The 23,365-nt window shown below is 46.7% G+C and overlaps 1 protein-coding gene across 3 annotated transcripts in view; it reads left to right on the forward strand.

The window, feature by feature from the left end:
• Window positions 1-23,365, forward strand: part of GTF2F1 (general transcription factor IIF subunit 1) — a 208,191-nt gene that overhangs the window by 9,210 nt on the left and 175,616 nt on the right. For all 3 annotated transcript variants that reach the window (XM_086963671.1, XM_086963673.1, XM_086963675.1), the window contains exon 3: window positions 6,174-6,220. In XM_086963671.1, coding sequence (XP_086819797.1) covers window positions 6,174-6,220 — 47 coding nt within the window. The remainder of the gene's footprint in view (window positions 1-6,173; window positions 6,221-23,365) is intronic.

The raw sequence follows: 23,365 nt of genomic DNA on the forward strand, positions 1-23,365 counted from the left end.
TACCTGCTAGGAGGGCCACCAAGAGATCCTGAACTGTTGTCAAAAGATAAGATTTGGAAAGTGCCCCCACCCCCACCCCTCCAAACCGTTTTTTCAGGAACCTTTTCCGCGTCACGTATTCATTGCATGGAGCCGGAATCTGAGAGCTCATCTTTATCCCTGTATTTGAACATCGTATTCAACCCTCTGAAGAACATCATGTCTTACGCTTGAAGCAGAGATTTATTAATAAGCAGCTTGCCGCCACATTTGGCTAGCTAGATCAGGAGCTCACCACCAGCTCGTTGGTTTTTAAAAAGCCAGCCCCACACATTTGTCCATTAATAATCCCATGTATAGTAAAACTCAAGTGAAATATATGCAGCATCAGTCTGAATAAAGACACTTTTTTATGGTTAATGGAAGTGCAGACCTTCAGTCATATCAATCTCCAGTACTTCCATAGGTAGTTTGTCAATCAGATTTTAACTGAGACGGATCCCTGAAGAAGGCAAAGCCGAAACGCGCGTAGTGGGTATATAATAGACCACCAGTTCATGCAAATGTTTCTGTGTGTCATTCTCTTACAATTAAATTTAATTGTTAACTAGGCTCAGATCAACTCAGTTTAAAACATTGTTTTAGAGAGAAAAAGCACAACAAAGACTGCATTACTTGGTTAGCATTGTCATAAACTTTATTCATGATCATCAATTTAACCAAAAGAAATGTACTTTAAATGTATACAGAAAAATGTTTATATAAAATATTTATTATTCATTTTTATTAAAATAAGCGATTGAACATCCTATCTTTGTATGTCATTGTTTATTGTATGTTTATAGAATTCTGTATGTTCGTGGTTTCTTTGTCCATATTGGCTCCGGTCATCACCTTGCCTTAGGCAACCTTTCTTTTGTTGCAATCGTTCCCTGCAGTTAGGCATTTCCATCCTTTCCCAAACGTATACAAAGTGAAGGTACCGCCAATGTGCAGGGTAAATGGGTGTGTAGAAAAAGTAATTCTAGAGATTAAGCACCATCGTCTAATCTCCTTGTTGAAGGGGGGGGGGGGGTGACGTCCTGGAGAATGGTCATGCGAAAATGTTCTGATTGATGCAGCTACTGAGGCCATAGGCTGAGCCTGAGAGAGCCATCCTTTCGGGGGATAAGAAACTAGAGCGTAGGCATTGTTCCCTTGATGTTGCAGGGACACCCTCTATGGTGCCCTTTTGTAGGAGAGTGTGCCCTTATTCCGGAAGGAGGGAGAGGTGTTCTTTGCTGAGAGCATTTGTACTAGGTGGATTGTTTGGAGGGGCACATGTGTAGTTTGTTGCAATAGCCGTGTTGGACCACCACTTGAACCCACTGAAAAGATGTGCTTTCATCCCAACGAGAGAGGAAATTAAGTATCCTGCAACTGACAGGTCATGTGTGATCTCAGAAGGTGGGTTAAGCCACTGTTTGTAAGTTGCCGCTCCTTTGCTGGAGACACCTTTACCTCTACCCCTGTTGCCCCTGTAGGAGCCTCTGTAGTACACCGTCCCACCCAGGTTGCTGGTGGAAGGACCGCTGACTCTGGATCAAATGTGGTTGCTCGGGCAAAGTCTTAGCTCCTCTCCTGAGCTGCTGTTTACAAAAGGAGCAGTGTAAGGAGTTGTTTGGGCCATCCCCATGGACTTTGCTGTCTTCATATCTTAAAAAAAAAAATCCAGCATCTTGTCAACCCACGGCCCTAAAAGGTGCTCTTTGTTGAATGGGAGGTTGATAGATGTTACTAGGCTTCAGGCTTGAAGCAGAAGGTACCAAGCCAGGCATGGCTTCTGAGGATCACGCTAGTATTAATGCTCATAGTGTCCACAGCATCTAACACTCACTATCTCCTCCAATTGTTTTTTGTACTCCTTTGGGAGGGGTTTAAGGAGATCATGCATTGCCTCCAGTTGGGCCCAGAATTGGCTATATATCAATGGGTCGCTGCCGCCTGCTACCCTGTTGTACGCCTCCTCAATCTTTAGGCTCTTATCGTAAAGAGAAGCATTGCCCGTGGACTAGGCAGAGGTGCGCTTGTGTGTGGTGTGAACGAGCAGAGACACTAAAGGAACCTAGCCATTGATGTACACTGGGTCATTAGGATAGGGCTGAATTTATTTTCACCCCTTGGTGTTAAAACCCCGACCATGACAGGCTCCTACAAGGTATTGATACAAGAGTTTAGCATGGCCCTTTATATTGGAGGAGCTCACTCTCCATAGCAAGCTTTTTTGTACGAGGGTATGCACTTCTTCCTGCTGGAGAAAGAGGTGTTCTCTGCTGGGAGCATGTGTACTGGGTGGTATGTTGGGGAGGTGACGTGTGTGTAGTTTGATTTAATCTCCCCATTGGACCACCACTAGAGCCCCCTGGTGCAGTGTGATTTCATCCAAACAAGAGAGGAAATTGTGTATCTTGCCTCCAGCAAGTCACGTGTGAAGTTCCTACCTTGGCCATGACAGGCTCCTTAAAGTTAGCAGGAGCAGAGTCTAGAATGTCCTTCAGCATACAAAAAAAAGACAGTGCTCTCTGACTTGGAGCGTATGTCCACAAAGAACTTAAAGAAACACCAACCTGACAGTGGAACCCTCTACTCAACAGCACCTGAGCTGCTATCCCTCTGCTATTCTAACCCCTCTATACTTGCTGGGGTTTTTGTGCACACTGAATCGCACCCACTGTCACAATGCAAGTCCCCGTAGGAACCTAACAATTTAAAACATAAGCACATGTGCACCACACATCAATTCCAAGGTAAGACAATGATATAGTCTGTATCCAACACAGATGTTCTTCTAAATTTTCCTTTTTTATTCCAAATTCAATAACTTTTAAAACGAGGTCATAAACATCACTTTTCACAACGGTACAGCCGACTCGTTTCATCCTTGACACGGACTTCTTCAGGGCACTGAAAACTTGAATAAAATCAATCTCACAGGGGAAGAAGCCAGTGAAAAGCCCGATCCGTAGCCTGAGTCGTTCCCCATCTAAATTAAGATTATTCCATATCATGTATGCACCCCAACTTCCTCTTAGTAATGAGGAGAAGATATAGGAATCTAGTGTATCGAGTGGGTCCAATAATACGACACAGATGACTGTGAAGATGCATGCAGAAGTTTACGTCAGGATTGGTCTAAATTATAATTGGATATAAGCCAAAACATGCAGGTTCCTTATCATGAAGGCAATGTACCCAAGGTGTGCACAAGATCTCAACAACTTGGGCAGGTGTCAACGTGTGGTTCTTATAAGCCTGATTACTGTCACCCTGTGGAGTAACCTGTAGAACCGTATCATAGACCACCCCAAGATGAGGCCTACCCAATCGGTATCCCTTCAAATAAATTATTAAATTAACTGCTCAAATTCAATACTTGCAGCCAAGATCAGGCTGTCATAATATCTTTCAGAATGCCAAGCGTCACTGCAGGAAGAGAGGAAGAAGTCGTCCTCTTGGGTGACATGCATGCCCACCTTAGGAAAGACAGCGGCACCTTTTGAATCACTTCATATTAGGCCATGATGTCAGGGAGTGAGGACTTCACTGGATAGTGTTTAAAATCTGGATCACTTGCAGGGTCTGCATTAGACTTCCCAGGAATCATCAGTGGGACCTGGCGTTTAAGTGCTGATTTATAATTGTCAAAGTGGCCATCAGGACTTCCTGAATCTTAATATAAGATGTTGACATTTGAGGAGGCAGTGGGAGTGGTGTGTTATTTGAGCTAGAGTGGGCTTTTTGGTACAGGAATAGGACTGACGGCGTTGTCAGTCATTTCCTCAGTGCTGGCTCTATGGAGGGAGGCTTGGAAGAAAGTTCCTCTACCTCGAAGGCCAGACTCCTCTTCCAAAGCTCTGGAGGCTCCAGTGGAAGTGTTTTCACCGAGATCTTGCCCTTTATTGGGTGGATGAACAAGTGCATCTGGCACTTACAGAGTTCTTGTTGAGTCTTTTGAGGGTAGGCCCCTTGATATCCTTGGCTCTGAGCATCGACGGAGGCCCCAAGTTGGCTTTGCTTTTGGCATTGGGATGGATTAAATTTTTAGCACTGACTGAGTTTTGTGCCCTTGCATAGACTGATTCTTTGATTCAGGATTTGGGTGCAAGACAAGGTGTTCATTGCCCTCTGTGCAGCTCGCGCTTGACGGCTGATGGAGGTTTACTCCCTTTGGTGGAGGCTTGCTCGGTTCCACAGCTTTTGCTGATGCCGAACAGAGATAAAGGTGATTGGGAGCCTTATCCTTGACTTCCCTTTTCTTTGCATTTATTGTCTGGGCTCAACTCACAGTTCCTACAGGAGTTGTGCTCTACTTTGACATCAGATTTCATTTGGGGCTCCCCCTTGGTGGTATGGTCTTCAGGAACCAATGGCATACTTGTGACCCAAGGCGTGGTCTTGGTGTGCGGACTGCTAGTCTTTGCCTTGGCTCAATGTCATCCATTTCCTCGTGGTAAAAGTTACTGGAAGACAATGTCTCTAGACTGGGTGGTTGTTGCCTGGCCTGCAGATCTAAGAGGCCCACCTCTTCTTATTCTTTGGTGCAGACAAGATCTTTTTCACTAAAGATGTTTGGGGTCTCCTGGTTCATCCTCTCATGTATCATCACTGCTCCATTCACTACTGCAGTACCACCTTAGACCTGAAAGCGAGCCAAGAGATGTCATCATGGTCTGGAGACCGACACAAATTACAGTTTGTGGTAATCTGCCCAAAAGTACTTTTAAATGCAGCATGGTTAATTTTGAAAGGGTGTCCGTTCCATCACCCATGCAGCATTCTCTGGCGGTAAGTGGATTAGAGACAGCACTCTACCTTCGAGAGACACAAGACCCTCGACACCCATGAAATCGACGAAGATCTTCCGTGTCATCACGGGTCGGGAGATGAAAAAAGCTTGCAAATGTCGAATGTGATAGATAAGGTTATGAACGGGCCGACGGACCGGGCTCAGAACATAAGCTCGGAGAACACTTGGTAATCTGACCCTGGTGGTGGTAAAAACATTGACTCTGACATGGAGATGATGCCAAAGTGCAATGTACACCTGGAGGAGTCGGGCCTCTCTTCTGACGAGAGACATCTTCAAATAGTAGTAGGGAGGCCCACACCAGAGTAAGATGACGCCACCCGCCACAATAGTGGCCCAGTAGCACTTTCTTGCGCTGTGCCTTCCTTCCCCAACAAAATCATGATCTGACAGTAAACGTTCAAGACAGTCATTGTTAGTTTTGAGGATCAATGTGAAAGAAGGCCACAAACATGTTCTAGCAGGATTTTTCTCATGGTTTATTTGGGGACGTATTCAGTGAATACATTCAAGAGCATGGATGCAAAATAATTTTCTTTTTTTCCTGAGATGATGGTTTTCTGGTTGGGTGTAAGAAGTCGTCATTTATTTAGCTGTAGTTGTGGTCTTGAGCTGTTGAAGTGATAGACTTTATTTGAGTGAAAGCAAAAATGTGTCTTCACAATGGGTATAGGTAAGCAGTATGTGTTGAGTAGGGCGAAGGTTGGCAGATAGTTAAATATCCTTGTTGATGAATAAGACGAGTGGCAAGTGAACATTACCTGCTGGATGGCTGAGTGATGTCGTAGAACAGTGGCAATAGTGTGTTGTTGAGAATGTATGCAGATCGTTTTATGGATAATCCACAGGTTATGTCACACTGAAGATGCCCAATTGACTTAGATATGGAGTTGAAGAATATGCTTAGCATAGACCTTCAAGCCATTGTTGGTAGCTTGTCATTACAAGACAAACTTAGGGCTGGGGTACTGAGACTGTTCTGTGTCCCATTCAATAGCTATTATGTTTGCTCCTTGAGATGAGCTCAGACTGTGGGGAGGAACATATTATACCAGTGTCCTACTAGTAGAGCAGTTGTTTTCTAAGAAAGTTTCTAAAATTATTCTCTGTCATGCATTCGCAGCCAATGAAGAAATATTAAGTCCTTGGCATTGTGTTCTAAAGGTAGAATTGGGAAACCAGTCATAATTCCCAATTGACTACAGAACTCCCAACACTAGCAGCTGTGCAGCTATTCATAGGTGCAGTGTGGGAGGGAGGGAGTTCTCTGTCTCTTTTCATTGGAAACTTTTTAAAGCTCAGTAGTGCATATTAAGAATAATTCAACCTGTCTTGGTTTCTTTTTTAGGGTTCAAGCAGCCAATCGGTAACTGACTATGTTGTCAGAGTTCCAAAGTAAGTTATGAGGTTTATTTTCATACATTGAAATGTTGTTTTGATTCTTTATCCTCCTATTTTGTCTAATTTGCATCCATTTAGTTGGTCTCTACTGTATGACCGGGTGGGAGGTTTTGACCCTGGTATTAATATAGCTAGTTCATTTGTTACTTGTGGAGATAAAAGCATGATTTCAGAGAGAGGGGATCTCACTTGACAATCAATGGTATCTTTTATGGCAACTGCAAGAGTTGACTGTCTGCTGGATGACCACTTTGAACTGACCTGTTTGAATCCGCTTTCTGCAGGAGTTTCCGTCAAACCCTGGAAAATAGGAAGGCAGGCATTCAGGGAGGGAGGTAACCTTAATATCTCAATTATTATGTGGGCTGGAATGTCCTTGTTGAGGAAACCGGATTGGCTGGGGACTTCTGAACTCTTGACAAGACTAGCACTGCTAGAAAATCCTATATTTGGTAATGTTTCTTAGCTAGGCACCTACTCCTGATATTGGAGTAGATCTATTTGTCTCTAAAATCCTAATGTTAATATAGACTAGTTATTCGATCAATCAAAGATTCCTTATTCGATTTCATAACCATCAATGGTACAAAACATCTATGTGACGCATATAATAGATTTCGTTTCATTCAGTATCCTTGATGCATAAATACAATGTAATAAAACATTCAAATGAATTCATTTAACCCCTGCCGTTATTCATTTCCAAATATTTTATCATACCATGGGGATTTTACGTTCAAATTAGTCATGGTATGTGCAGATGTCAGTAGTAAAAGGGACATACCATCCATCACCATTCATTTTTTGACAGGTGGGAACGCCCCTCAAAAGTGACGTAGGAGCCGGAAGTCCCGCCCCCGAAGTCCCGCCCCGGAACTCTCTGGCCGGAAGTCGGGGGCCGGAATTCCAGGGCCGGAAGTCCAGGGCCGGAAGTCCAGGGTCTGAGGACGCCCCCCAGAGGGGCAGTGGTGAAAGCGGGGCAGGTGTAGGGTGTGAGTGCCCTTCACACAGGAATTAATGGATGTGTGTCAAGGGGTGTAGAGGGATAGTGTGAGGTGCCTAGGGTTAGCGGCAAGGCAGCCAGTAGGGCCTACAGGGGTGTTTAGGGTTGTGGGATGGATGAGCAGAGACTTACCTGTGTGCGCCATGTTTGTTGTGCCAGCAGGATCATGTTTGGGCATGCAGGGACATGTCTGGGCATGTCCACTGGCTAGTAGAGGCTGCAGCCTGATGTTGCTTGAGCAGCGTCGAGGTCCATCTGTGGAATGGAAGCCCTAGAGTGTTTCAGGGTCTTTTTTGGGAGATAGGCCAGCCCCCCGGGAGGCGTGCCTGTTGCCGATGGAGTTCCTGAGTGGTGGCCTGAGGCGTGGGGGCGTGCCATAGGCAGCAGCGGGAAGGAAAGCCATTGACCCTAAAAGAGGAGGGAAGTTAGGCCATTGGATTGCGATGGTGGTAATTTTTGCCGCCTAATTTTAAAAAGTCTATGGGCGAAAGTGACAGCATTTATGAAAATAAAAACAAGGGTTATGCAATTGTGATTTCTTTTACATATGTGGTAATGTATTTGGGGTGATAAACATGGTCATCTTGTAAAGCAGCAGCAGGGGATTGGCAACATGTCCAGGCAGTGTTCTGTAACATGCTGGACTGTGCTACATCAGCCCCAGACTGCTAGGGTGCCTGTGCAATATCTTGCACAACCTAAGTTTAAAGGGCCTGGTGTAAAATGATTCCTATTGTGAAAAGGAAAAAATAAATACATATTTTAAAGGTCTCTGATGTAAAATGATGTCTGTTATGGAGACCAAAATAGGGGAAATAAATAAAAACACCCTCTGTGCAGTTGTCATTTCTTTCTTTCTAAAGGAACTTAATGTTTGAGGGATAATAAACACGGGCCTGTATGTAATGCAACTGTGTGGGCTGTGTATCAGGACAGTGCCTGGTTCTTTATCATACTAAGGTGCTGTCACAGACCTAAGCAGTAAAGTTTCTGGTGCAACATAATGCACAGCCAAAGTTGAAATGCACAATGTAAGTGACAATTACTAAAAGAAAATAATAAAATAAACCTTTTTAAAGGCACTGATGTAAAATGATACAAGTCATGAAAAGGAAAATAAAATACATAGTGATATGTGTTGTGTATTGTGTTTTCTTTCTAAGTGAGGGTAATGTGTTGGAGTTTATTAATAAGGGTCAGTATGTAGGGCAAAACCTAACACCACGCCAATCTACACCACACCAAATCGCAACATCCTACACATTGCACCACTGGATACAAGTATACTTATACCAGATTATAACATCCCACACTTTATACCAAGTCATATCACATGCTATCATATTGTACCCCACGCACCCATCAACCCCTCCCTTAGTTCCCTATTGTTCCGCCACAGATTACATCACACCATGCAGTATACATGCCATTCAATACCACAACTATCCATATATAGGAGCAATTACATGCAACAGCACAGCAGGACTATGCAACAACAAAGTTCACTTAGTACATATCACCACACCGCACCACCGAACACACCAACATACCACACAAGACAATATCATATTGCACCACTCCACTTGAGTCTACCTCACTACAGCCCATTATATCATGTACCAACATATTCCATCCTGTCACATCATCAATTTTCAACACCGCCTCTCTCAGTACCACACCACTCTCAACACACACACACAATGCCACACCATGCCACACTTTCTCTGACTTTGGCACACCATATCAATACGTCTCACCTTAAAGGTCTGTGTACCACATCACCAAATGCCACATAACACCATACCTCACCTCACCTTACCACACTAAATTGCCATGTAATTACTATACAATTCAATGTAGTACAATAGCCAAGAACACACTTGACTCCCCACACCGCCCTATACCACCCACTGCAACACCACATCAGTCTAAACCATACCTACCTGCTTCTTTACATAAGTTACATCAAGACACAAGTCTGACACAGAAAAGTAGGGTGTTAAACATCTAGTATAAACCATCTATCTATTATGGCAAAACTCTTCCTGTCACTTTGCCGCCCCTCACAGCACCCTTGTTGACTTCATAACTCCACACAGGACCATACAGTCTATGGTGTACAACACAACACACCATACTGTACCACAACACCCCTCCCTGTTCACCATACCACATATGCCACATAGCAACACTAAATCTAACACCACACGAATGCACACCACACCAATCTACACCACACCAAAACGCAACATCCTACACATTGCACCACCAGATACAAGTATAGTTATACCAATTGACAACATCCCACACTTTATACTAAGCCACATCACATGCTATCATATTGCACCACACCCATCCATCAACCCTTCTCACAGTTCCCTATGCTTCCACATCAGACTACAACACACCATGCAGTATACATGCCATTCAATACCACAACTATCCATATAAGAGCAATTACATTGCTCAGCACAGCAGAACTATACAACAACAAAGTTCACTTAGTACATATCACCACACCGCACCACCGAACACACCAACATACCACACAAGACAATCTCATATTGCACCACTCCACTTGAGTCTACCTCACTACAGCCCATTATATCATGTACCAACATATTCCATCATGTCACATCATCAATTTTCAACACCACCTCTCTCAGTACCACACCACTCTCAACACACACACTACCATAACATGCCACACTTTCTCGGACTTTAGCACACCATATCATTAAGTCTCACCTTAAAGGTCTGTGTACCACATCACCAAATGCCACATAACACCATACCTCACCGTACCACACTAAATTGCCATGTAATTACTATACAATTCAATGTAGTACAATAGCCATGAACACACTTGACTCCCCACACCGCCCTATACCAACCACTGCAACACCACATCAGTCTAAACCATACCTACCTGCTTCTTTACATAAGTTACATCAAGACACGAGTCTGACACAGAAAAGGAGGGTGTTCAACATCTAGTATAAACCATCTATCTATTATGGCAAAACTCTTCCTGTCACTTTGCCGCCCCTCACAGCACCCTTGTTGACTTCATGACTCCACACAGGACCATACAGTCTATGGTGTACAGCACAACACACCCTACTGTACCACAACACACCTCCCTGTTCACCATACCACATATGCCACATAGCAACACTAAATCTAACACCACACTAATGCACACCACACCAATCTACACCACACCAAAACGCAACATCCTACACATTGCACCACCAGATACAAGTATAGTTATACCAAATGACAACATCCCACACTTTATACTAAGCCACATCACATGCTATCATATTGCACCACACCCATCCATCAACCCCTCCCATAGTTCCCTATGGTTCCACATCAGACTACACCACACCATGCAGTAAACGTAAATGTACATGTATTTATATAGCACAAATCGCCCACATCGCAGGCATCTATGCGCTTGCTTAGGGAACCCGTCCTGGTATTCCCCTGTGAGATACCCCAGCAGGGTATCCACAAGGTGAAAGCCAGGCATCCCGCCGCGAGGGGCCGTTGTGGAGATTAAGCAAGCTATTGCCCAGAGTCGCAGAGTGTGAACCCGTGAGTCGAGTAGGCACCGGAGTGAGAATTATCGAGTCCGTGGAATTATTGAGCCCAACCCTTGTTGGGCGGGGAATTGAACCCTGGTCCAGGGCCGATCTCAGCTTCCGGGTCTGCCGCCTCTAACCCCTGAGCCACAGAGAACAAAGGCATGCCACTCTTGTGAGTGGGAGATATCAGATTACAAGAATGAGGCACATGAAATGCACTAATGTAACCAATAGCTCCTTTTTAAAGTTTGCCAACATAGCAGACAAGAATCATTTGCGTCTTTTAATTGGGAAATGTGGAGACAGACGTGTTAAAGTAGGGCGCGAAAACAACCAATCCACAAATTATTTTACCCTTGTGTGCATGCATGGCTAAAACCACTCTGATTTATTAATGGTCTCTTCTAAGTAACTCATTTCTTTAATTATTTTTTTTTATTGTAAAATAAATTGACACAATGTATTCACATGATTCATAATATCGCACCATAATGCAAACTGAACCACATTTTCACTAAAAAATGTCTGACTATCATTCACCCACTTCCATCCCTTCAGCTCCCCACTTAAAACTTTTTGTCATGCTCATTTGATACACTTGCTTGTTTAGTAGCAGCATGATGCTCTTAGAACACCTACAGTTTTAGCTTGCTGTAGCCCCTGGCCCAGGATCCTGAATCAGAAATGTGTTCTAGCATCACTGATGGCTTTTCAGAGCTCATGTGGCATTGTTCACCAGATGACCCCTTTCAAGCTCCCTCGGAAGCAGTTCATGCCATAGAGCACTTCTGCGGCCGAGTCTAAACCTTTCATATTCTAGATGACAGAAGATTTTTGTTCTCCAACTCCTGATGCAATTAAAAGTGTCTCAGACCAAGATAGACATCCCTCCATCACCATAACGACCTTTAAAATCTACATACTTACTGTGTCAAAATAGGACTTTCTGTGGTGTATTGAGCCAAAGAAGAAAATGGACTTGGATGTCCAGAAAGCGGGGAAGTAAACCTGATACTGTGTTAGTAGCAACTGTGCAAATAGGAAAGAACTCTTTGTTATGTTATGGTAGGTATTTTTATTTAGCCACCCTACACTATTTACATGGTCTGTTAATACCCTTAATTTTTATGGTAGTTTGCTCTCCAACAGAAGGTTCATTTATTGGGGAAATCAGACTTGTGTATTCCTGATTTGTTGTCAGTGTGTTTGTGGTGGTTTTGCTCAATTTGCACTGTGGTGGTGTGTCTCTATCCCTGCGCCTCGAGTTTGTTTGTCCATTTATGGATGTAAACGAGCAGATGCCTCTGGGTGAGGGCTGTGTGGCTTGCATTATATTTTTATATTCTACTACAGCTCTGTTTGGCCCAGCAGTGTGATGTTTTTCTGGAAGAGGTTTGCCATAATAGATAGATGGTTTATACTAGGTGTTGAACACCCTAATTTTCTGTGTAAGACTTGTGTCTTGCTGTAACTTGTGTAAAGAAGCAGGTTGGCATGGTATAGACTGATGTGGTATTGCAGTGAGTGGTATGGGGGGGGGTGTGGGGAGTCATGTGTGGTCTTGGCTATTGTACGGCAATGAGTTGTATAGTAATAGATTGCAATTTAGTGTGGTAAGGTGAGGTATGGTGTTATGTGGCATTTGGTGATGTGGTACACATACCTTTAAGGTGATAGGTAATGATATGGCGTGCCAAAGTCTGAGAAAGTGTGGTATTGTGTGGTAGTGTGTGTGTTGAGAGTGGTATGGTACTGAGAGATGTGGTCTTGAAAATTGATGATGTGACATGATGGCATATGTTGGTGTATGAGCTGTAGTGAGGTAGACTGAAGTGGAGTGGTGCAATATGAGATTGTCTTGTTTGGTATGTTGGTGTGTTCGCTGGTGCAGTGTGGTGATATGTACTAAGTGAACTTTGTTTATGTATGGTTCTGCTGTGTTTTGATGTGTAATGTAATTGCTCCTATATATGGATAGTTGTGGTATTGAATGGTATGTATACTGCATGGTGTGATGTAGTCTGTGGTGGAACCATAGGGAACTAAGGGAGGGGTTGATGGGTGCGTGGGGTACAATATAGCATGTGATATGGCTTGGTATAAAGTGTGGGATGTTATAATCTGGTATAAGTATACTTTATCCGGTGGTGCAATGTGTAGGATGTTGCGATTTGGTGTTGTGTAGATTGGCGTGGTGTACATTAGTGTGGTGTTAGATTTTGTGGTGCTATGTGACATATGGGGTATGGTGAACAAGGAGGTGTGTTGTGGTACAGTAGGGTGTGTTGTACACCATAGAATGTATGGGCCTGTGTGGAGGTATGAAGACAGCAAGGGTGCTGTGAGGGGCGGCAAAGTGACAGGAAGAGTTTTGCAATAATAGATAGATGGTTTATACTAGATGTTCAACACCCTCATTTTCTGTGTCAGCCTTGTGTCTTGATGTAACTTATGTAAAGAAGCAGGTAGGTATGGTTTAGACGGATGTGGTGTTGCAGTGGGTGGTATAGGGCAGTGTGGGGAGTCAAGTGTGTTCTTGGCTATTGTACTACATTGAATTGTATAGTAATTACATGGCAATTTAGTGTGGTAAGGTGAGGTATGGTGTTATGTGGCATTTGGTGATGTGGTACACAGACCTTTAAGGTGAGACTTAATGATATGGTGTGCCAAAGTCTGAGAAAGGGTGGCATAGTGTGGTAGTGTGTGTGTTGAGAGTGTTGTGGTACTGATAGAGGTGGTTTTGAAAATTGATGATGTGACATGATGGAATATGTTGGTACATGATATAATGGGCTGTAGTGAGGTAGACTCAAGTGGAGTGGTGCAATATGAGATTGTCTTGTGTGGTATGTTGGTGTGTTCGGTGGTGCGGTGTGGTGATATGTACTAACTGAACTTTGTTGTTGTATAGTTCTGCTGTGCTGAGCAATGTAATTGCTCTTATATGGATAGTTGTGGTATTGAATGGCATGTATACTGCATGGTGTGTTGTAGTCTGATGTGGAAGCATAGGGAACTGTGAGAAGGGTTGATGGATGGGTGTGGTGCAATATGATAGCATGTGATGTGGCTTAGTATAAAGTGTGGGATGTTGTCATTTGGTATAACTATACTTGTATCTGGTGGTGCAATGTGTAGGATGTTGCGTTTTGGTGTGGTGTAGATTGGTGTGCATTCGTGTGGTGTTAGATTTAGTGTTGCTATGTGGCATATGTGGTATGGTGAACAGGGAGGGGTGTTGTGGTACAGTATGGTGTGTTGTGTTGTAAACAATAGACTGTATGGTCCTGTGTGGAGTTATGAAGTCAACAAGGGTGCTGTGAGGGGCGGCAAAGTGACAGGAAGAGTTTTGCCATAATAGATAGATGGTTTATACTAGATGTTGAACACCCTCCTTTTCTGTGTCAGACTTGTGTCTTGATGTAACTTATGTAAAGAAGCAGGTAGGTATGGTTTAGACTGATGTGGTGTTGCAGTGGGTGGTATAGGGCGGTGTGGGGAGTCAAGTGTGTTCTTGGCTATTGTACTACATTGAATTGTATAGTAATTACATGGCAATTTAGTGTGGTAAGGTGAGGTATGGTGTTATGTGGCATTTGGTGATGTGGTACACAGACCTTTAAGGTGAGACGTATTGATATGGTGTGCCAAAGTCAGAGAAAGTGTGGCATGGTGTGGTATTGTGTGTGTGTTGAGAGTGGTGTGGTACTGAGAGAGGCGGTGTTGAAAATTGATGATGTGACATGATGGAATATGTTGGTACATGATATAATGGGCTGTAGTGAGGTAGACTCAAGTGGAGTGGTGCAATATGAGATTGTCTTGTGTGGTATGTTGGTGTGTTCGGTGGTGCGGTGTGGTGATATGTACTAAGTGAACTTTGTTGTTGCATAGTCCTGCTGTGCTGTGATGTTGCATGTAATTGCTCCTATATATGGATAGTTGTGGTATTGAATGGCATGTATACTGCATGGTGTGATGTAGTCTGTGGCGGAACAATAGGGAACTAAGGGAGGGGTTGATGGGTGCGTGGAGTACAATATGATAGCATGTGATATGACTTGGTATAAAGTGTGGGATGTAATAATCTGGTATAAGTATACTTGTATCCGGTGGTTCAATGTGTAGGATGTTCCGATTTGGTGTGGTGTAGATTAGCGTGGTGTTAGGTTTTGCCCTACATGCTGACCCTTATTAATAAACTCCAACACATTACCCTCACTTAGAAAGAAAACACAATACACAACACATATCATCACTATGTATTTTATTTTCCTTTTCATGACTTGTATCATTTTACATCAGTGCCTTTTTAAAAAGGTTTATTTTATTATTTTCTTTTAGTAATTGTCACTTACATTGTGCATTTCAACTTTGGCTGTGCATTATGTTGCACCAGAAACTTTACTGCTTAGGTCTGTGACAGCACCTTAGTATGATAAATAACCAGGCACTGTCCTGATACACAGCCCACACAGTTGCATTACATACAGGCCCGTGTTTATTATCCCTCAAACATTAAGTTCCTTTAGAAAGAAAGAAATGACAACTGCACAGAGGGTGTTTTTATTTATTTCCCCTATTTTGGTCTCCATAACAGACATCATTTTACATCAGAGACCTTTAAAATATGTATTTATTTTTTTCCTTTTCACAATAGGAATCATTTTACACCAGGCCCTTTAAACTTAGGTTGTGCAAGATATTGCACATGCACCCTAGCAGTCTGGGGTTGATGTAGCACAGTCCAGCATGTTACAGAACACTGCCTGGACATGTTGCCAATCCCCTGCTGCTGCTTTACAAGATGACCATGTTTATCACCCCAAATACATTACCACATATGTAAAAGAAATCACAATTGCATAACCCTTGTTTTTATTTTCATAAATGCTGTCACTTTCGCCCATAGACTTTTTAAAATTAGGCAGCAAAATTACCACCATCGCAATCCAATGGCCTAACTTCCCTCCTCTTTTAGGGCCAATGGCTTTCCTTCCCGCTGCTGCCTATTGCACGCCCCCACCCCTCAGGCCACCACTCAGGAACTCCATCGGCAACAGGCACGCCTCCTGGGGGGCTGGCCTATCTCCCAAAAAAGACCCTGAAACACTCTAGGGCTCCCATTCCACAGATGGACCTCGACGCTGCTCACGCAACATCAGGTTGCAGCCTCTACTAGCCAGTGGACATGCCCAGACATGTCCCTGCATGCCCAAACATGATCCTGCTGGCACAACAAACATGGCGCACACAGGTAAGTCTCTGCTCATCCATCCCACAACCCTAAACACCCCTGTAGGCCCTACTAGCTGCCTTGCCGCTAACCCTAGGCACCTCACACCATCCCTCTACATCCCTTGACACACATCCATTAATTCCTGTGTGAAGGGCACTCACACCCTACACCTGCCCCGCTTTCACCACTGCCCCTCTGGGGGGCGTCCTCAGACCCTGGAATTCCGTCCGGGGACTTCCGGCCCTGGAATTCCGGCCGGGGACTTCCGGCCAGGGACTTCCGGCCCCCGACTTCCGGCCAGGGACTTCCGGGGCGGGACTTCCGGCTCCTACGTCACTTCCGAGGGGCGTTCCCACCTGTCAAAAAATGAATGGTGATGGATGGTATGTCCCTTTTACTACTGATGTCCATGTAAACATGCTTTGTCCTGGAAAAGGGCATGTTGGAGGGTGAGGTTTAATATGAAGACTGAAGGATGCTTTCATTGAGCGTCTGGGCCATACTGTCTGGGCCAGATGGTGAACATCTCCTTTTCTGTGCCAGAGGGCAAGGGTCCTCCTTGTCAGAAGACAACTGTGTAAATATGAAAGAGGTTGTATTAATAAACGAGGGTCCCATTCTTTGCCATACTTAAAATGTGTGAACCTTTATAAATCAGAGTTCAGGATCGAATCTGCTTCTCATTCCTTGGTTCAGACAAAATGTGTTTCTGCGAATGGTTGTGAGCTCCGAGTGGTGAAGTTCCGGTATTTGCAATATTTTTAAGGTCTCTGAAATAGCACATTGTCTTTGGCAATACTGTCCTGTTTCGCCAATGTGCTGAAGTCTTAGCCTACGTTTTACCACCCAGTTCATGTGGTCACCCATCATTCCCCCCACCCCCTAACTCCCAGTGCTTAATGTTGCTTCGGACCTTGATTTCGCTCTGCCTCTCCTCTCTAAGTGTTTGCTGGTGTGGATTCTGATCTTTGCCTCTTGTAGATGTCAGACGGATAGCCGAGACTGTTTTTTTTTATTAATTAAACAGAAGCATTTACTAAATATTATCTAAGGCTGTCCCACCAGGCAACAGCACCTGACTGAATAGGCTACTGTTTAGCTTAGCCTTTGGGTAGTAAAAACTCTGTCAATTTGAAAAGGCCAAATGGGCTACAAAGTATTCCCTCACAATAGAACAAAGGTAAGATAGAACAGTACAGCCAAGAACCGAGAGCATCACAAAGTGACTGGTTGTCAGGGTGATCACTTGGACTTCTACTTCATAGGCAGGCAGGACCACTGAGAGCATAGTAGTGAGTAGCAATTGGAGGGCACCATCACATTGGCAAACTGGCAGCTAACAGGCTGAGGAGGAGGAGGAATGACAGCAGTTTTTTTCGTGGAGAGAGGAAGACCCATGGGACATACGTTTTTTTGATTGGGTTTGGGAAGGTGTGTCTGTGTTCATTTGAACTTTTTCTGGACACCCGTATGTTTTTCCGCAGTGTGCTCAATAATCCTGCCGGCTCATTGGAGGTTCTCCCTTTAACTGTATTTTTGACATCTGTGCCCTATTGTCGGGGATCGTACAAAGAGGCCCTTTATGAAAGTGGATACTGCCCTGTGCCATTAAAGCATCCAAAGTCAGGCAAGTAGAAATAATTAAAATTCATTTTGGTAAAATGGACCCACGACTGGGGAGTGGCGTGACTAGAGCAGGTTTTTCTCAGCAAATGCCACGAGATGGAACTCGGCGGACAAGTACATGCTCTGAACTTTTGACAGTCCAGAGCATGGTACAACATGAGACAAATTATTGAAGTAAAGCTTTATGACACAAGCACGTATCTCTTTGTAACAGTGAATCAGTTTTATGCGAGAATGTTGCACAATCATTCCGTTCTCTAATGAGGGTATCATTTTTCCTCTTATGTGAAGTGTGAAAAACCTTTAAAGACATTGGTAAAGCAATATTTTTTTTAGACATGGCAATTTGTAAAATATGGTATATGTTTTCATTGAAGTAGATCCGGAACACTGCCTTTCGAGTGAATTAATTTTGGCATCATACATCTCTGACGAAGCAGAGCTACTCTCAGGTCTATTGTTACTACTTGTCATAGGTGGATCAGTGAAACGTAATTTTCTTTTTCCCATACTAACTAATCGGACCCTTCTTGCGTACTTCAGTGTTTTCTATTGCAAATCATTTTTGCTTCTTCTTCAGTAACTCCTACTATGTTTCTTTTATTGCACTAACCTTTCTCATATAGTAAAATATCTGCTCTCAAAACGCTTACAATGGGGTGTGGCTACGCAAGCGGCGATGGCGGTTGCAGCCTGATAGAGCTCCCGCCGGCCCGCCATTGATCCGACGATTTATCCTGGTCCCCGAGCCCCTGACCCGCAGCCAAAACGGGGCTAAGATTACCGGAGGTGCCAGTGACCATCCGGTGTGTTCGGTGGCGATCCTGCGCTCCCGAGCGGAGCTGGGCGGCAGGGTGCGAGGTGCGGCCTGGTGGACTGCGGAGCAGCCGGGGCCTCGATTTTGGAGCAGCCGAGGAGTGGGTTGCGGTCGGGAGACGGCAGCGGCGCCCCGCCTGCCCTGGGGCGGAGAGACTGCTGGCAATCATCCTTCCAAGGCCTGGCTGAGCCTGAGGGCAGTGTGGACGTAGCGAGCAGACCGGAGCGGCAGAGGCGGCCTGGTGGCCCGGGCGCAGCCGGGACCTTGATTTTCGCAGCCTGGTGTCAGAGGCCGGCAGCGTAGAGGGGAGACGGACGCCCTGGAGAGCCCTATCGGCGGTGACTGTGCCGAGGCGAATACTCAGCATTCCGGCAGCAACTGTGAGTAGTGGGCCCCATAGCCCCCCCCCGCCCCCCCCCCCCCCCCCCCCGGGCCCACGGACCAGAAGGGACATCATCGCTGTGACGCAGTGGGTCCACGCTCCGACTAGAAGAGCAATACCGGTCACGGAGAGCCACGACCATCGGCGGCTGGTGTGGGGGCAGTGACTGAGGTCCACACGGCGCTGTACCCAACAATAAGCCGACCCGAAGTGCCTTGTCTAGGATTCCCAAGGGCCAGCAGCAGTCAAGTGGCCCTGATACCTCTGCCATCATGACCAGGGGGGGTAACAGCTCCACTAAGCAAGTAACCATCGATAAGTTCACCGGGCCTAGTGGGGGCCCCGGGCCGTCAGGGGGTGGCCCGCCTGGAGGGGGGCCGGATAACGCGGCCCTTATGGCGGCCATAACCCAGTCACGGGACATGCTGGACGCCAAGATAGGGGCCGTTGGCGCAGATGTGACCTTATTGCGCCAGGACCTGAGGAACGCAGTGGCGCGGATCACGGAGGCAGAATCCAGGGTGTCAGTGGTGGAGGACGACGTGAGTAACCTTAAAAAGAGGATGGCGGCGATGGAAACTGCGCAGCGGATTACGGCGCTCCGTGTGGAGGATGCAGAAGGGCGGGCGCGCCGCAACAACCTCCGCTTCCTTGGATTTCCAGAGAGCTGTGGGAAGGGTGGCATGGAACAGTTCCTTACACAGTGGCTAGAATCATGGATGCCCCCGGGGACGCTGTCTGCATGCTTCATTATTGAAAGGGCGCACCGTGCCCTGACACAGAAACCACCCGAGGGCGAGCGACCTAGGGCGGTGATCGCACGGCTGTTGAACTACCACGACAGGGACGCCATATTGAGGGAAGCTAAAAATAAAGAAACCCTCTTATGTGAAAATCAAAAGATCTTGATCTTCCCTGACTACACCAAACTCGTCCAACAGCAACGCCACTCTTTCATGGCAGCCAAGGCGAAGTTGAGGGGCCTTAAGCTACAGTATTCCCTGCTGTATCCGGCGCGCTTGAGAGTGATCTTCCAATCACGGACACTGTTCTTTGATACGCCGGAAGACCTGTTCAGATGGACCGATGAAACGGTACAGGTCAGACCGAATTCGCAACCAGGGCTCAATCCGGGCTCCCCTGAGGGCTCTCCTCGGCCACAGCGAGACCGGTCATCTAGACATGGACGAACCAAACGCTCCAAATCACGCAAGCGAGCGGCCTCGGCCGATGACACGCAACACACTGCTAGAACCGAGGACTCCGAACAATCTAGCACAGATCATTGAAGTCTCCGGGGCCTCGGCTCCCTATTCTGCTACTACTGCTGCAAATCCCAGATGGACGCACCTGGTCGCCTGAGACCCGCTGGATTGCTGGCTGTATCACGGCCTTGTAACAGTACTGCTAATGTCTACTGAGTGTGGATGAGGCTGTGGGGGGAGGTTCGGGGACTGCATAATGGTGGCTGCCACTCTCCCGTTGTGAGAGGGACACTGAGGGGGGGGGGTGAGTTCACTGTTCCTCTTTGGGATGTTGGGATCCATTGGTATGGGTGGGCCTGAGCCCGCTGTTTCGGTCTCTGGACTACTCATACCGCGACAGATACTTCATGGTTCATTGAGGTATAGGGTGGGGGGAGGCGGGAGACGGGCGGTCAGGGTTGTGGCTGCTGAGTTGGGGTTTGGGACTGTGGGGCCAGGGGGTTGGTGATGTTCTCTGGGGTAGATAGTGCAGTGCATGTGTGTGTCGTAATAATGATTCGTGTGGCGCGTGGTGGGTAGCGCTGGGGTGGGGGGCTTGTGTGGTGGACTCCGAAGGACTATGGCTGATTCGACTCATCGGACTCCAGAAGACTCTATGCGAGTGGTTGCGTGGAATGTCAGGTGGTTACTAGACAAAATCAAGCGTGGGGCAGTTTTGCGATGGGGCAAGAGAGCAGCGGCGGATGTGTTATTGCTCCAAGAAACTCATATGATGGGCACAAAGGCACTGGGCCTGCAGAGGTTTGGTTATCAACAAGTTTTCCATGCCGGGTTTACTAGGGGATCCAGTGGAGTGGCCATATTGATACACCGTAGAATAGCATATGTCCATGAGAAACAATGGATAGATCCACAGGGTCGCTACTTGTTTGTGAAAGGCAAGGTGGGCACGGAATCTATAGTGTTTGGGAGTGTGTACGCCCCCCCCCCCTGCAATGGGCCCTGGCTGAGAGATTGTTCTCTGTATGGGACGATATATCCGAGTCGGTGGCAGTAATTGGGGGAGATTGGAATGACGTAATGGATGTGTGTATGGATCGCCGGAGGCGCCTGGAGACGACTGAAACTCCTTCCCCTTCCCTTCCACCCACTAGACTGCATGCAATGAGTGAGGGGCTGGGCTGGGTGGATGCTTGGCGACATATGCACCCTGCGACCCGCGAATATACCTATCTATCGGCGGTACATGGATCATTCTCGCGCATAGATTATGTGTTTTTACCTCGTGAATGCCTGAGTAGGGTGAAGAGCGCGGACATCTTGCCGAGAGGCCTATCCGACCATTCCCCAGTTTCAGTTGACGTAGACCTCCTGCGGAAACGGCAACCATTCAAGTGGAGGATGTCCTCGTGGCATCTGCTGCAGCCAGCCTACACTAAACATTTGCGAGAAACCATAGATCACTACTGGCGGGAGAACCTGATAGAGGGGGCGGACGTGGAGGTGGTATGGGAGGCGATGAAACCTACTGTGCGTGGAGTGGATATCGCGTGGTGCTCGGAGGCCCGTAGGCGGCGCCGGGAACAAACTGCGGTGGTGGCTGAGCGAGTGGCGACCCTAGAACAGGAACGCCGCGAGGGTGGAGATGAGATCGGGCTAAGGCTGCTTTTACAAGCACAGCAATCGTACGCGTCCCTCTTGATGGATGAAGCCAGACAGGCGTGGCTGGCCACAAGAAGTAGGGTGTATCAGTGGGGGGACAAGTCGTGCTCCATGCTCCATCGATTGTGCCAACACAACTTTCAACCCCTCGTGCTGCCGGGCATTATAGACGATAATGGGGAGGTCCTGACTGACCCTAACGAGTTGGCAGCGAGCTTCGCCACATACTTCGAAGCCCAATACGCCTCATGTGACCGATTGCCTGAGGACGACTTAGACCGGTTTTTCGCGGACCTACCGCCCATACGGGTATCAGACGAGACCAAAGAGATCTTGGACGCACCCCTCACAGCGGAAGAGCTGGGAGACGCTCTGGGGCAGCTCAATGCGGGTAAGGCTCCTGGCCCAAATGGCTACCCGTGTGAATTTTTTAAGAAATTTCACGTACAGCTAGGGCCACACTATCGCCGAGTTCTTGAGGTGGCAAGGACGCGGGGCGCGTTGCCCCCCGATTGGCGCCATGCCGAAATAGTAGTATTTCAGAAGCCTGGTAGACCCCCGGGCAGCCACGACTCGTACAGACCTATTTCCCTCATCAACATCGAGGCCAAAATATTGGCCAAGGCCCTAGCGAACCGCCTGGCTCCATATATTACAGATCTAGTCCACTCGGATCAGGCAGGCTTCATGCCCCACAGGGCAACACAACACAATATTCGACGGGCACAGGCGGCACTAGACGCTGTTGGAGCCTTGGGGGACCAGGCGGCAATGCTATTGGCCGATATCAACAAGTCTTTCGACTCGGTCAGCTGGTCGTACTTATTTACACTGCTATCGTGGCTCAACCTGGGCCCGGTTTTCCGGTCCTATATCAAACTACTTTATACGGACATCACAGCATCAGTGCGAGTCGCCGGGGCGGTGTCGGAGACGTTCCGCATTGGCCGGGGGACTAGGCAGGGGTGCCCTCTTTCCCCCTATCTTTTTGCCTTAGCAATGGAACCCCTAGCTGCCAGAGTTCGCAGAGACGCGTTGATACGGGGCTTTGAATGGAATGCCACACTGTCGGATAAAATTGCATTATACGCGGACGATGTCCTCTTCTTCCTCACCGATTTACAGCGCTCCGGCCCACGTGTCCTGGAGGTCATGCAACAATTTGGGGAAGTGTCAGGTCTCTACCTAAACGTACGTAAATCCACCCTATGGGTACTACATGGGGACACAGTGACGGATCCCTGGGCTTCGGAACTGCAAGTGGCCACAGTTGGTCTGAAATACCTCGGGGTGTTTCTCTCAAACTCGGTGGACACGGCCTGGGAACGTAATCTACTGCCCGTCTGGGAGCGGGTCCAGACGGATATCAAAACTTGGTCCAGAATGCCCCTATCAATCTTTGGCAGGTCGGCTATCTTTAAGATGGTTGCAATGCCGCGCCTACTCTACCAACTACAGAACCATCCGTATCCTATCCCACCCCAATGGTTTCGGCAGGTTGACTCGGTACTGGGCCGTTTCCTTTGGGCTGGCGGTGCTGCCAGGGTAGCGCTGCGCACTTGCTTTCTGTCCACATACTGTGGGGGTCTAGCCACCTCGGATATACGGT

This window comes from Lissotriton vulgaris, chromosome 1_1 (genome assembly GCF_964263255.1).
Source record: "Lissotriton vulgaris chromosome 1_1, aLisVul1.2, whole genome shotgun sequence".
Lineage (NCBI taxonomy): Eukaryota > Metazoa > Chordata > Amphibia > Caudata > Salamandridae > Lissotriton > Lissotriton vulgaris.